Below are 13570 nucleotides of genomic sequence, written 5' to 3'. Positions count from 1 at the left end.
ATTTGAAACACCTGTCAAGAAGTTGTACAAACATTGTGTTCAAAGACACTATACCAAAAACTAAGTAAATCAAACATATTGACATAAGTAATTATAAAAAAAAAAGATATTACTGGCATTGGAATGTCTTTTGGTCAATAAACCGATACGTACAGACTACCGTACTTATTTGTTGTGTCACACACTAAAATCGTCTTATGGGGCAGGGGGAAGCCAATATATTGTTACGAATCTCACTATCCAGGCTCTCTGCAAACTGCACCATACACCACCAACTTAAAGAACTTGACAACTCAGGGCTCCAAAGTAACGTAACACTTTAATAGTTGAATAAATAACAGCTAATACTGTACAATTAGCAGCACGTATACTGTACAAATATCTCTCCTGTTAATAGCCGTACCGCCGTATCAACTCTTGCACTGGCCTCTCCGTCTCGTTCCGGGCTTGCACTGGGTTCAACAGTTCAGGACTGACTTCACACACTAGGCTCGTTGTGTCGGACTCGATCACATACCAAGATCAAGACGCCGTTCGTCTCAACTGTACTTGATAGTACTCCGCACTGAACCGTCGTAATGCTCCGTACAGAACCACACCGCTGAACTGTGCTGTAGTCGACCGTGTTCTGAACTCTTGTCGTGAACCTCCTTTCTGAACCTGTCGTGAAGCGTGCTGTATTGAGCCCCTTTTCTCAACCGTCTTGACTGCGACACCTCCGCTATTATATAGGGTCCCTACTGGTCTTCTCGAACCGGACAGAACGCCGCTCGACGTTTCTAGGTGGTCAGATGACTACAACTCTCGTGACGCTCCTGAGCTCTGTTCACGACGTCGATCCTTTCCAACCGTCGTGTTGACACTCGTCTCGGCTGACCTTCGTAACTCGTCACGGTTGACCGTTCGTCTAGCGCTGGCCTGGGGCGATTTGCGTCGGCTGACTAAACTCACACCACTACCCCCATCTGTGCCACCACCAGGTTTATAACATTATCTTGAACCCGGGTCCACCAGTAATTTGCTACGACACTGCCCATTCTCGGATTAAGTTGAAACCTTGCACAATTATTCATTGCATATGACAACACATGAATCAATACAATTAACCAATTAAATAAATAATGATTGGTAATTAATTAATTTTGTTTTAGATATAAAAGGGGAGATAAATATTGCAGTATTGAGAGATAATGGACGTAATAGTGTGATTGTTTTCTCTTTTATAAGTTTTGTTGTTGTTTTTTTTAACCATTTTGGTTGTGTACAGTCTGTCTGTCCAACTGTGTGTCGTGTTTAGACTTAAAAACTAAAATCGCTTTTGAAAATCCTATTTCTCATTTGTGTGTATATTGTTGCCAAATGCTCATAAACCTTTTTTTTTTGAAACACTACAACATTGAAAAGACAGTTCATATACATTTGTAAGAGTTGACATTGTCCTATTACAGGTCTGTCGCCACAGGCCAACGACTAAACCGAAAGAACTGATTTTGTATGTAGCCTAACACAAACTTTCTTTTTGAGTACTTAGTATCCCCCGAAATTAAAGCACAGGTAGCGCAAGTAGACTTCTCTGTTTGGTGCGATCATCATAGTATCCTCAAGTTCAGCAAGACGTCTTCTAGCCCATTGGTTTTGATCACGAAGAAGACGTGAATAGAAAGATTGACGCTCTGGGTAAAACCGTGTCGGCGGTAGAAATATTGAAATGTCTTGTTCAAATGAACTTTTTGAGTCAATCTCAGTGCAAGTCATAAAATCTTAAATCCTTGAAATTATAAGACCACATTCGCAACCCTCTTGTCAACATATGGTACCCCCAACCTGTTCAGAAACGCGAGTTAGAGGAAAGGAGGGACGCTCCTTTAAAAAATCTTTGAATTTAAAAAATGTGCATATTATTATTAAGTAATCAATGAATATGTATGAAACGTCCTTGTGTTATAAAACTAAAAGTACAAAGTCCTGGAGGTTAATGACAAATTCCACCTGAACTTCCAGATGCCGTAATCATATCCCTACACAAAAAGTCTGCTCCAACTATCGAGGCATTACACTTATGTCAGTAGCAGGAAAGATCTTTGCTCGAGTTTTGTTCCACCGACTAACCCACTCTTTAGTGGACGAGATGTTATCTGAGAGCCAATGGTACACTGACATGATATTTGTTCAGCGACAATTACAAGAAAAATGCAGAGCAGAACCTTTGTGGACCACACCAAGGCTTTTGACACGGTCATTCGCGATGGCGTGTGGAGGATTTTTACCAGGCTCTGATGCCCACCTACGTTCCTAACCATTCTCAAACAGTTTCATGTGGGACAAAAAGGCCAGATTAGACACAATGGTGACTTGTCTGATTAATTCCCAATGGAAAATGGCGTAAAGCAGGGCTGTGTACTTGCTCTTACTCTATTCGCTATCATCTTTGGCGTAATGCTGGGTCAAATGAGGCAGCGATTGCACGAAGGCATCTACATCCGGTTTCATTCAGACAGCAATGTGTTCAATCTTCGACGTCTACTATCCCATACAAAAACAAAGTAATGGTCATAACAGAGCTTCTCTAGGCCGGTGATTGCGCCCTGCTAGCTTACAATGAACATGATCTCCAGATCGCGGTCAACGAAGTTGCATACGCTGCCGCCTCTTTCGGTTTATCTATAAACCTCGGGAAAACAGATGTCATGTTTCAGAAGTCACTCAATGAAACCTACTCAGGCACAAAGATAACCGTAAATATACCACTTCACATAGGCTGTCTAGGAAGCATAGTATCAAATGACGTATCGCTTTCAAGGGAACTTGATAATCGTAGGGCCAGGGCCAGTAGTGCTTTTGGACCCTCCATGCGAGAGTTTGGCGGAATAAATCAATGTCCATTGAGCGGTGGTTCTCTCAACCCTTCTATATGGCTCTGAGACACGGACACTATACAGAAAACAACTAAGACTACTTGAATGCTTTCACCAAAGATGCTTGCGCTCCATCATGGACATGCGATGGCAAGGCCGCACTACAAACAGCGATGTCCTTGCGAACGCCTCTTTGGACAGTATATTGATTATAATTAGTTCAGTAAAAGCTAATCCAATATGCTCTTTGCAGAATGCTAGTGCCAGAGTTTCTATTCGTTGTCTTGCCTTACTGAAGATGGATGTGTATAGTCTATTTAAAGTTGAAGTAATTAATAGTTTTATTCTTCATGCTAAGAAAAGCTGGCAAAAAAGCTGAATGACGGGATCTGGTTTAATTAAATTAAGCCCTAATAATAATCTAGCAATAAACTAATACGCAAAGCTTTTATTTTATACTAGTCGACCGGCGGCGTAACATACGCTGCTATTTTGCAGGGCCGGCCTTAGGTGACTGCAGTGGGCTCCGCACTTTCAAAGGACCCGCGCTAATTCTAGGTGTATAAATTAAATTAAACCATTGTATAACTTATAACAGATTTCCCGCGGCCTCCTGTCGATTTACAAGGAGCTCCTGGAATATAAAAAGTCCTGGAAATATCCGGAAATTTTTTAAATCTTTAGAAAACTCATACAAATCTCCTGAAATAAATAGACAAAAATTGTCATGTTGGGGTGTCATTCAATATGGAAAATGCCAATCCTACGCGCGATAAAAAAAAAAACGGCATTATCCCTTAATTTTGGAATCTGGTGAAAGAAGCTTCTCGCGCCTCAAACTAATGAAGAATTACTTTAGTTCAACAATTCTCGTAGACAGATTGAAACATTTGGTAATATTTACTATTAAGCGTGATCTATGTAGGAAACAGAATTTTTATGATATACTGTATGACTTCGCTACACGCAAGGCTCGTAAAGTAATTGTGTACATAGTAAAGGATGAATAAAATTCAAAGACGAATGTATTTTCTAATACAAACTCTTAAATTTCACTTATTATCCGCTTCCCTACCCAAATCCGTTCTTCGCATAGGGCCCCACGATGATTAAGACCGGCCCTGTTATTTAGTGACGGGTGAATATACATAGTAGATTAGTTGTTCTCTTTCCATGACTTCTTGGTCACAATGGTTAAGTCCGGCGCTGCTGTTTGGTGTTTGTAAAATGTTTGCTTGTAAAATATTTTACATGTTTCGGATGTTCCTTCAGAGTTGAAGGACGAAGGGGGATGGGAGCGGGCAGGGTTTGATAAATCCAAACGACAGTCCAGCGCGCAAACCGCACGACCAGGTAGCCATCCGTAGGGACCGGTGAATACTTGTTCCCCACCTCTTGTTTTTTCGTGGGATGACTATCCGCAGAAATAAGAGAGTGATCTTTCCTTTACTTCTTCTCATCCGAACTCTTGAGCGACTAAGAGAATTATATATAGAGATTTTTTAAAGGATAAATTTAAATCTCATGATTTTACATACTCTCAAATGCAAATCAAATTCTGAATACAATTGAGTCATTAAATAATAACATAAAAAATGCACTAAACAACAACTAAAAGGAGAATATTAGAAACATACTACGCTTAAAAAAAACTGTTAAAAAATCTGACTGTTTATTAAAAATGTTCCAATTAAACATTTCTTTTAACCTATTAATCAATAAATACAATACTATATATTAACATATTTACAAGGGTTTATTTTCTACGTTTCCAAAGATAAATTCTGTGTAGCTTTGGTTTTTGTTAAAATCTGCACAGCCTGTTTATTTAAGGCAGCACAGTCTTGAAGTAAATCTGAAAATAAAAGGGGGTGGCAAAAATATATATATATAAGTTTTTATTTTCATAGAAAAATTGAAAAAGTTACAACTGGAACTAAAAAATCTTAGAGGTCAGGTCATGGTAGGATTTAGAAAAAAAAATGGAATGGTCTAAAAAATGGATTTAAATCCGAGGGGAATTTTTTAATTTATTTAGGGCTCATAGTCTTATTTTAAGATTTATCTTTCTATTAAAAAAGAGGGTGCAGCATTTATTTAATTTTGCAAGCAAGTGTTTACAATCCTCACTGTGGCCCTGCAGCTACTTCTAGTGGATATTAGTGAACTGAATAATATAAATAAAAATTTACAAAAACTTAAGAATTGGAGAAACTTTGATCATTCAAACTTTAATATAAAGTCATAAATTTTCAAATTACTTTTTTAAAAGAGAAATTTATTTTTCTCTGAGAGAGAAAGAGAAAGATAAAAAAAAAGGAATAGAAAGAGGGAGTGAGAGAGAAAGTGAAAAAAAGAGTAAATGAATAAACCTATCAACTCTTGTTCTGCTGTTGATACTCTTTGACTTTTAGTTGATATTGATGGAAAGTCTAACTCTTCAGAATTGATATCAAAATCATTGTTCCTGATTGTTGTAGACTTGGAATGATGAAGTCCTGAAGAGCAGCGTTTCAAATGCCACATACAAAATAGAAATTAATAAATTATAACAAATATTTCAGAGACATTATTAAGCTTTCTATCGTAAATGATGAATTTAATCTACTGCATTTTGAATCATGAAATGTATCACCAAACCACTGAGGTCACTTGTTCACCTAGTGCTACATAGCCATTTTTAAATCAAGAATACAAACACTAAATCACATCAAAGTTAACACAGTTACATGATTAAAAAAAAAAAAAAAAAAAAAAGCTTATACGAACTGTAATTGAATCAGTAAGTTTGGATAAGTCATGTAATTAAATTAGTAATAGATCTATAAAGGGGACTAATTCAGCTTATAACAACACTTAGTCAAATACAATTTCTTTCCCTTGTTTGAGATACCAAACAAAATAATTAATTACCAATAGTTAATTAACAACTTATTTATTTTTTGTATTGATTCTTGTGTTATCAGGTAAAAGAAATAATTGATCAAAATTTCAGCTTGATAGAGTTTAAGAAAAAATGTGGACAAACTTTTTACCAGACAGACAGAAAGACAGATTGAGTTGATGTAAGCTTTGTAAAAAGTAGTTCCGGGTCTAAAATTCTATAAAACTTCATGTGTTATGTTAATATATTGGACCAATAAACACAACTTTAATTTTTTGTCTGCAAAGGAATTTAATAAAATAATCTTCCATACATGCAAAACAAGGTAAAATTCTTCTCCTATAGGCAAAATTTTGAGAAACACTGTACTAACCCAGTAATGATTTCTCTATTTCATTGGACAAACTGAACAACTCTTGACCTTGACCTCTTACTCTTTGATCTGTAAAAAAAATCACATCATCAGCATAGCATGAGATTCATATATGATAAACAAACTTTAAAAGGTATTAAAATCAATTGTATTATTTAAAAAAGGCTTTTATAAAAATATAAAAATGCTATAAAAAATGTATTCACCTACCAGAGTAGCTGGGTACATTAAAAACAAAGCTAATAGTGAATCTCTACACAAAAAAAGTTTGTGTGTAAATTAATTTAATCCCTGACTTTTAGTAATTTTTCCAGCTGAACTGCAGTGAAATTTGACAAAGACATTCAGTGGGCCTTAGATAAACAGTCCGTTGAAAACAAAAAATTAGCCAAACCAATAGATTTTGTATTGTCTGTAATGTTAACATTGAAGTCATTGCAAGTGGTAGACTGGGTAAAATAGAGTAACTCTTCTGTTTTAAAAGGTTACACAAATACTTAAATCTTAAGAATTATTCTACAAATATTTAATTGTTATAATATTAGAGCTAGAGCTGTAAAAAAATATAATCTGAAACATAAAAATGAATCAAATAAAACAAATCAAAGCAGAATAGGGGGCCTACCATCTAACTGTGTTAAAGTTGGCAATAGCAAGAGAACTTCATCAACATATTTTGTGTTGCACATTGGGTTACTCAGTCCAAATGCCTTATCATTTAGTTTCAAGTTCTTCAAATTTTGAAGTGAGCAAATGCTTCGGAGTGAATCTGTGCTGAATAAGGAATAGATAAAAAAACATTAATTCATACTGCAAATTTTTTTTATTCAGAACTCTTTTTTGTCAATTTACAAATTGTAAATCGTAATTTTAAGACATCTAACATCATAAAAGATAGTTGTGTTAGATATTTAAAAAAAGAAAACGTATGTAATTTAACAAATTTATGTACATTTTAATTTTTAAAAAATAATGGTGACAATTTTTCTCACTTGTGGATGTGGGACAATGTCCAATACATATATTTTTTTTTATTCAGACATTTTAACAAATCAATAACTCTATATGTGTCTGTCTTTACTAAGAGAATATGTGACACTACATGTACACATTAAATATATAGCCATCCTTTACAAAGAGAAAGATTTTTACCTTCCTAGAAGATTACCACTAATATAAAGACTTTCTAAATTTTCTAAACTCTGAAGGCCATCTGTGAAGCAAAAATGGTGAACATGGAATAAGCCTAATATGTATTGCTTTAAAATTACTGATAAACTATTAAACTTCAATAAATTAGAATCTATTTTTTCTTTAAATTCTCTTTCAAATTTGTTTGTACTGTCACACTCCAGCGTGTAAGCCATAAGAGAAATAGAGAGCTGGTCACACCTCAGTGTGCAATCATAAGATGATGGCTGACATGGTTATCAGGTCACTTTATGTGTGTATGTCAAAGGGAAAAAAGTTTTTTACTGCTAGGATGAATTATATCAAAAACTTTGAAGAAATATTGAATTAAGCAAATGTAATAAAAAGATAATAATAGAAGGAAAACACAGATGACAACGAACTCCAGATAACGACCACATCAATAGACAAAGTGAAGTCATATAAATATCTAGGCATCATCATTGGTAACAAGCTCTCATAGGAAAACCACCTTGGAACTCTGACAAAGAAAACAGCCCTGCGACTATTTTTCCTATATAAACTCAATACCTTAAAGCTAAATAAGAAGATCTTAGATAATATTTACGGCGCGACTATACAAAATCTGCTAACATATGGAATAACTTATGGCAAGGCAACGCTTCATCTAAACAGTTGCACCACCTAGAAAACATTATAAAAAGGGCTTAAAAAATCACACGCACAACAATACCACATTTAAAGGAACTTTTTGAACAGAAATGTCTTTAAAAAAATCACAAAAAGTCCTTGTAATCACAACAAATTTCCATAAGGATAAAAAAAACAGTCTTAGTTTTAGCAATTTAGAAATATTTAGAAAAGATTGAAGGTCAAGATAGAAGTTTTAGAAAAGTGTTTGTGCGGGACTTTATAATAAGGAGTGTAGAGCTAGTATCTGTGTCATTGTTCCAAGGTTGTTAAGTATTCTTTGATGAATATTCATTAATTATCAGTATCCCACAGTGCTTTATTTAATGTAATGCTATATGCCACTCAACCAATTGTAATTGTACAAGTGATTTATATTTTATGTTTGTTCATTGCTAGATTACTTGTTTTATTGAACTGATTTTAAAGGCATTAAACTGAAGGAAAATATCTTTTACATTGATTTTTTTTTCAAAAAATAGACTGTTGTTTCTTTGTGGAGTCTTCTATGTCATTGATCTAGACCATACCTACCAAGAGATGTAATTATGTTTGCAGATAGATTGAGTTTCCTTAAACTTTTTAAACCAGCCAATTTGTGTAACTTTGTCAATTTGTTATTTGATAAATCAAGATTTTCAAGGTTGATACATTCTGATATACAGCCAAGATCTGAGATACCTGAAAATAGAAACAACGCTATTAAATATTTTAAAATGTGATTCATCTTTTAAAATTTTTTCATTACAATAAAAAATTGTCATTTCAACTTTTTACAAATACAAACTTTGATTTTTTAAGGACAAGGTATGTATGCTTTCAACATCAAATTCACAGCTTTGAAACTTTAACAGCTGTCTGGTGATAGCACCATCTGTAAAAAAAAAAAAAAAGAAAACCTAACAGATGATAGGAGCACACTTTAAAACATGTTTTTAAAAAAAATAAAGGATGGAGATACATTAGGCTAATATTTACAATTACAGGCTAACCTATTTTGGAATTTAGATGTGATAATTTAAAACATTTAAAAACAATTTAAGCCAATATCTGTCTGACCAAGACCAATCGTCATAGAAGGCCTGAACACTGACCTACAACGTCGAGACCTGTGGGCAGTGGAGACCAATACCTCATGAGTCAACGTGGCAATGAGCTATTGGTCTCCACCACCCACAGGTTGTGACAGGTCAGTGTTGAGGCCTGCTATAATAATTGGTCTTTATCTGAGAGAACATGCAAGCTATATAACTATATTACAGCTTATAATAGCATGTCGATATAATAACAGCCTTAATAATGAGTTCTATAGATATAGGCCTAGTTTGTCTGCCTGTGTTATTTTATAGTTTATAGAGCTATGGCACCCATAGCTATACTATAGATCTTTTTTTACATCTAGATATAAGCTTTTTTTTTTTTACTAGCTTTCACATTTGCCATATTGTTATTGTTCATGGATCTAGATATATTTATTGATGAATTGTGAAACTTTGAATTGAAAGCGGTATAATGACATTGACAGTTTTTTAAATTCAAATTGTGTGCTTGAGATGTTGAGTTACATAATGAGTATGACTTGTCACTTATCATTACTATTACTATTAGTAACTATTAGTATTACTTCATAAGTTCATATGATAATGATATACTATACTCTAAATAATACTTTTGAGTTGTGTAGGCCTACTTGTGCTAGTGTTTTAACATATTTAATTATTGTTAGTCTATATCTGGATATAGAATATGATAACTTTTTAAGGCAAGAAATTTTAATCTATAAATCAGCACAATTTCTAAAAAGAGGTCGGTGCTTTTATACTTGTTATATACCGTATTAGATCTAATATATGTTAACCTGAAAACAAGGACGCCATTTGTAAACAAACATTTTTTTGTGTGCGTAGTGACTGTTGCCAACTCGCTTAAAAATAATTTTACCTTGTAAATTATTATAATATAAATGTTAAAGGTGGATTTTAAAAAGCAACAATCAAGCCTATTTCTGCTTCGTAAATGCAACAATTTAGATTGATCTAATTGATCTTAGAATAGTGTCTCTCTGACCAATTCCTTAGTGCCTACTCGGTTGAAACTTGGTTCATAGTTCTTAAAGAAGTTTAACACCATTATTTTTATGCAAAAACCTCAGACCAAGCTTTATTTATCTATATGGCCATGAAAAGTGAAATTTGACAGGAAAGCAAAGCTGAGTAGGACAGATACAAAAAAAAAAATCTGTTTGGCAATGCAGTTCTGGCAAAAATACCGGTGCTTAAGGAGATTGAATCCGCACCATTTTTACAAAGCTTGTATCAACTGACTGTCTGTCTGGTAAAAGGTTTGTACACATTATTTCTCACACACCCAATCTAGGATCAATCTGAAAGTTTGCACAATTATTTCTTTCACCTGACAACATAAAAATCATTTTTTAAAAAAAAAAAGCCAATTATTTAATTAACTATTGGTAATTATTTTGTCTGGTATCGAACATGGGAAAGAAATTGTAGGCCTACTTGACTGATGTAGTGGTATAAGTTGAAATAGCCCCATTTATTCTTTGTAGTTTTAAAAAATTGAAGCTAACAATAGATAACTCTAAAACCTATTTTTATAAGTATTTCGCTGGAACAGTGGTTATTGTGTTGGTTTGAGGACGCTTGAGCTCTCTAGTTCAAATTCAAGTCTTTGAACCGTTTTTATTTTTTGTTAATAAATGTATTTAAAAGTCGATCACGGTAACATTTGATGATACCCCCTAATTTCTTCCCCGTCCACTTTTTTTAAACTGGTCCAAACAAATGATAGAATCATAACGTATGGAGATATGAAGAAAGCTAAAAGCATGAAATTGCACTAAACAAAAACATTAATATATATATATATATATATATATATATATATATATATATATATATATATATATATATATATATATATATATATATATATATATATATATATATATATATAATTGCACATATTTATCACTGTTAGTTTAGATTTAATGATCTATTACAAATTAAATTACATGACTGATCTAAACTAATACCATTTTTAAAGTTGTTGTTTTTTAAGTATTTTCTCTTTCATTGGTGACAGCACTCAATACATATAAAAACATAAAATTAGCATTATTTTTTTTTTACTGTTTTGTGTTCTCTGATGACGGAATACCCAAAAGAAATAGAAATGAGAGAGTTCTATCTTGGTTTTACTCTTTGTGAGATCCAGAGGTCTACAGAATTGGCTGAAGAAATGTTCCAAGTAATGAATAATGCCCATTAACTGCGAAGCTAATGTCAGGCCTTTATTTATGTACTATTTGATATTTTAAATGTCTAGGTAGCTTAAGCATAATTGTACATCAATCCCTAGACTCAGACACACCATACAGATTCAGTCGAACATAAATAAATAAACAATGTGTGTGATGATTTAATATAAAATATGAATTTAATACAATGATATTTATATAATGATTTTGAACAATGGTTATGCTTGCCCTGGATGTGGCAAAATATGTACGTCACAGCAGGGACTGCGCAGCCAAGGGAAATACTGCATTCCTCACTAATCTTCGGACTCGAAGACTAGCCTTATTATTGAAATGAATAATGTGACTGATAAGTATAATCAGAAATAAATATGAAGATAATAAGTTATAAGTTATAAGTATATTGCTAATAATTACTTTAATAATAGTCCTATTTTAACCCCTTTTACAATGATGTTTGATCACAACAATGACAAGGTACTGACAGTGACTTCAACAACTGTAAACTGTCTACAACTGTAAAACCTTAACATTCTTCTAGCCGTTGAAAACCTTAATACTTCCGTTGAACAAACTCGCGACATTATTTTCTGCTAATTGTTTATCTGCCGTTGAAAACCATAAAATTCTCCAATTAGTTGAAAACCTTCACATTCTACTAGCCGTTGAAAACCTAAAAATTCTCCTAGCAGTTGAACAAACTCGCGACATTATTTTGTGCTAATTGTTTGTCTGCCTTTGAAGACCATACCATTCTACTAACCGTTGAAAACCTTAAAATTCTCCTAGCATTTGAAAACCTTAACATTCTCTATCCGTTGAAATCCATAACATTCTACTAGCCGTTGAAAACCTAAAAATTCTCCTAGCAGTTGAACAAACTCGCGACATTATTTTGTGCTAATTGTTTGTCTGCCTTTGAAGACCATACCATTCTACTAACCGTTGAAAACCTTAAAATTCTCCTAGCATTTGAAAACCTTAACATTCTCTATCCGTTGAAAACCTTAACATTCTTCTAGCCGTTGAAAACCTTAACATTCTCCTAGCCGTTAAAAACATCAACATTCTCCTGGCCGTTGTAAACCTTAACATTCTCCTGGCCATTGAAAACCTTAAAATTCTCCTAGCCGTTGAAAACCTTAACATTCTTCTAGCCGTTGAAAACCTTAACATTCTTCTAGCCGTCGAAAACCTTAACATTCTCCTGGCTGTTGAAAACATTAACATTCTCCTAGCCGTTGAAAACCTTAACATTCTTCTAGCCTTTGAAAACCTTAACATTCTTCTAGCCGTTGAAAACCTAAACATTCTTCTAGCCTTTGAAAACCATTAACATTCTTCTAGCCGTTGAAAACCTTAACATTCTCCTGGCTGTTGAAAACCTTAACATTCTTCTAGCCGTTGAATACCTTAATACTTCCGTTGAACAAACTCGCGACATTATTTTGTGCTAATTGTTTGTCTGCCGTTGAAATCCATAACATTCTACTAGCCGTTGAAAACCTAAAAATTCTCCTAGCAGTTGAACAAACTCGCGACATTATTTTGTGCTAATTGTTTGTCTGCCTTTGAAGACCATACCATTCTACTAACCGTTGAAAACCTTAAAATTCTCCTAGCATTTGAAAACCTTAACATTCTCTATCCGTTGAAAACCTTAACATTCTCTAGCCGTTGAAAATCTTAACATTCTCCTAGCCATTGAACAAACCCGTGACATTATTTTGTGCTAATCGTCTCTTTGTGTAGGTTTTGTTCACCCCTGCAGCAGTAAATCTTTAAAAGTTCCATTGAAGACAGGAAGCCCTACATGGAAGCAATACAGTGGAGCGGTTTACTACTGTTACAAATGTTGGACATCTTCATCGTCTCGTCTTACAAAAGAACAAAAAAAAACCCAGAGTGAATTGGTTGTAAACACTAGCAAAGGATGTTATGTGGTGCTGTCTATAAGGAAAACATCTGACCTTTACATTCATCTTAGGTTTGTTTTTATTTATGATTTCACATTTTATTGTCGTCTTTCTTTATACGGAGATCTCGCTCAAACTATTGTAGCTTAAATAATGTAACACTATGACGTCATGTATACTTGTGTTCAAAACAATAAGACGTCATGTAAACACACTTGTGTTCAAAACTTGTCTGCAATGACAACAGAATAAAAAATAATTGTGTACACGCTTAACGCTTGTATATTAATATCACCATACAGTTGAAGTATTGATCTGTCAGAGAGAGAGAGAGAAACATGTATAATTGAAATGTTTCTTGCTGTTAATGAGCAGTTGGTAGCTGAGAAGAAGGAAACATGTTTACAAGTTGGTCACATA

At 33.8% G+C, this 13570-nt stretch overlaps 1 protein-coding gene across 1 annotated transcript; it reads right to left on the bottom strand.

Annotated features, from left to right (window-relative positions):
• Positions 1-4510: 4510 nt before the first annotated feature.
• Positions 4511-9864, bottom strand: LOC106069062 (leucine-rich repeat-containing protein 61-like). Its single transcript, XM_013228634.2, has 8 exons — positions 9813-9864; positions 8742-8828; positions 8489-8635; positions 7265-7325; positions 6738-6886; positions 6113-6181; positions 5228-5353; positions 4511-4710 (listed from the first exon to the last, which is right to left on the bottom strand). Exons 1-8 carry the CDS (start codon positions 9829-9831, stop codon positions 4619-4621), a joined length of 750 nt encoding a protein of 249 aa, XP_013084088.2. The 5' UTR covers positions 9832-9864; the 3' UTR covers positions 4511-4618.
• Between the last annotated feature and the right edge of the window lie 3706 nt (positions 9865-13570).

Source organism: Biomphalaria glabrata, chromosome 1 (genome assembly GCF_947242115.1).
Source record: "Biomphalaria glabrata chromosome 1, xgBioGlab47.1, whole genome shotgun sequence".
In the NCBI taxonomy this organism is placed as follows: domain Eukaryota; kingdom Metazoa; phylum Mollusca; class Gastropoda; family Planorbidae; genus Biomphalaria; species Biomphalaria glabrata.
The sequence above is the reverse complement of the archived record's forward strand: the minus strand, read 5'-3'. Positions and strand labels throughout refer to the sequence as shown.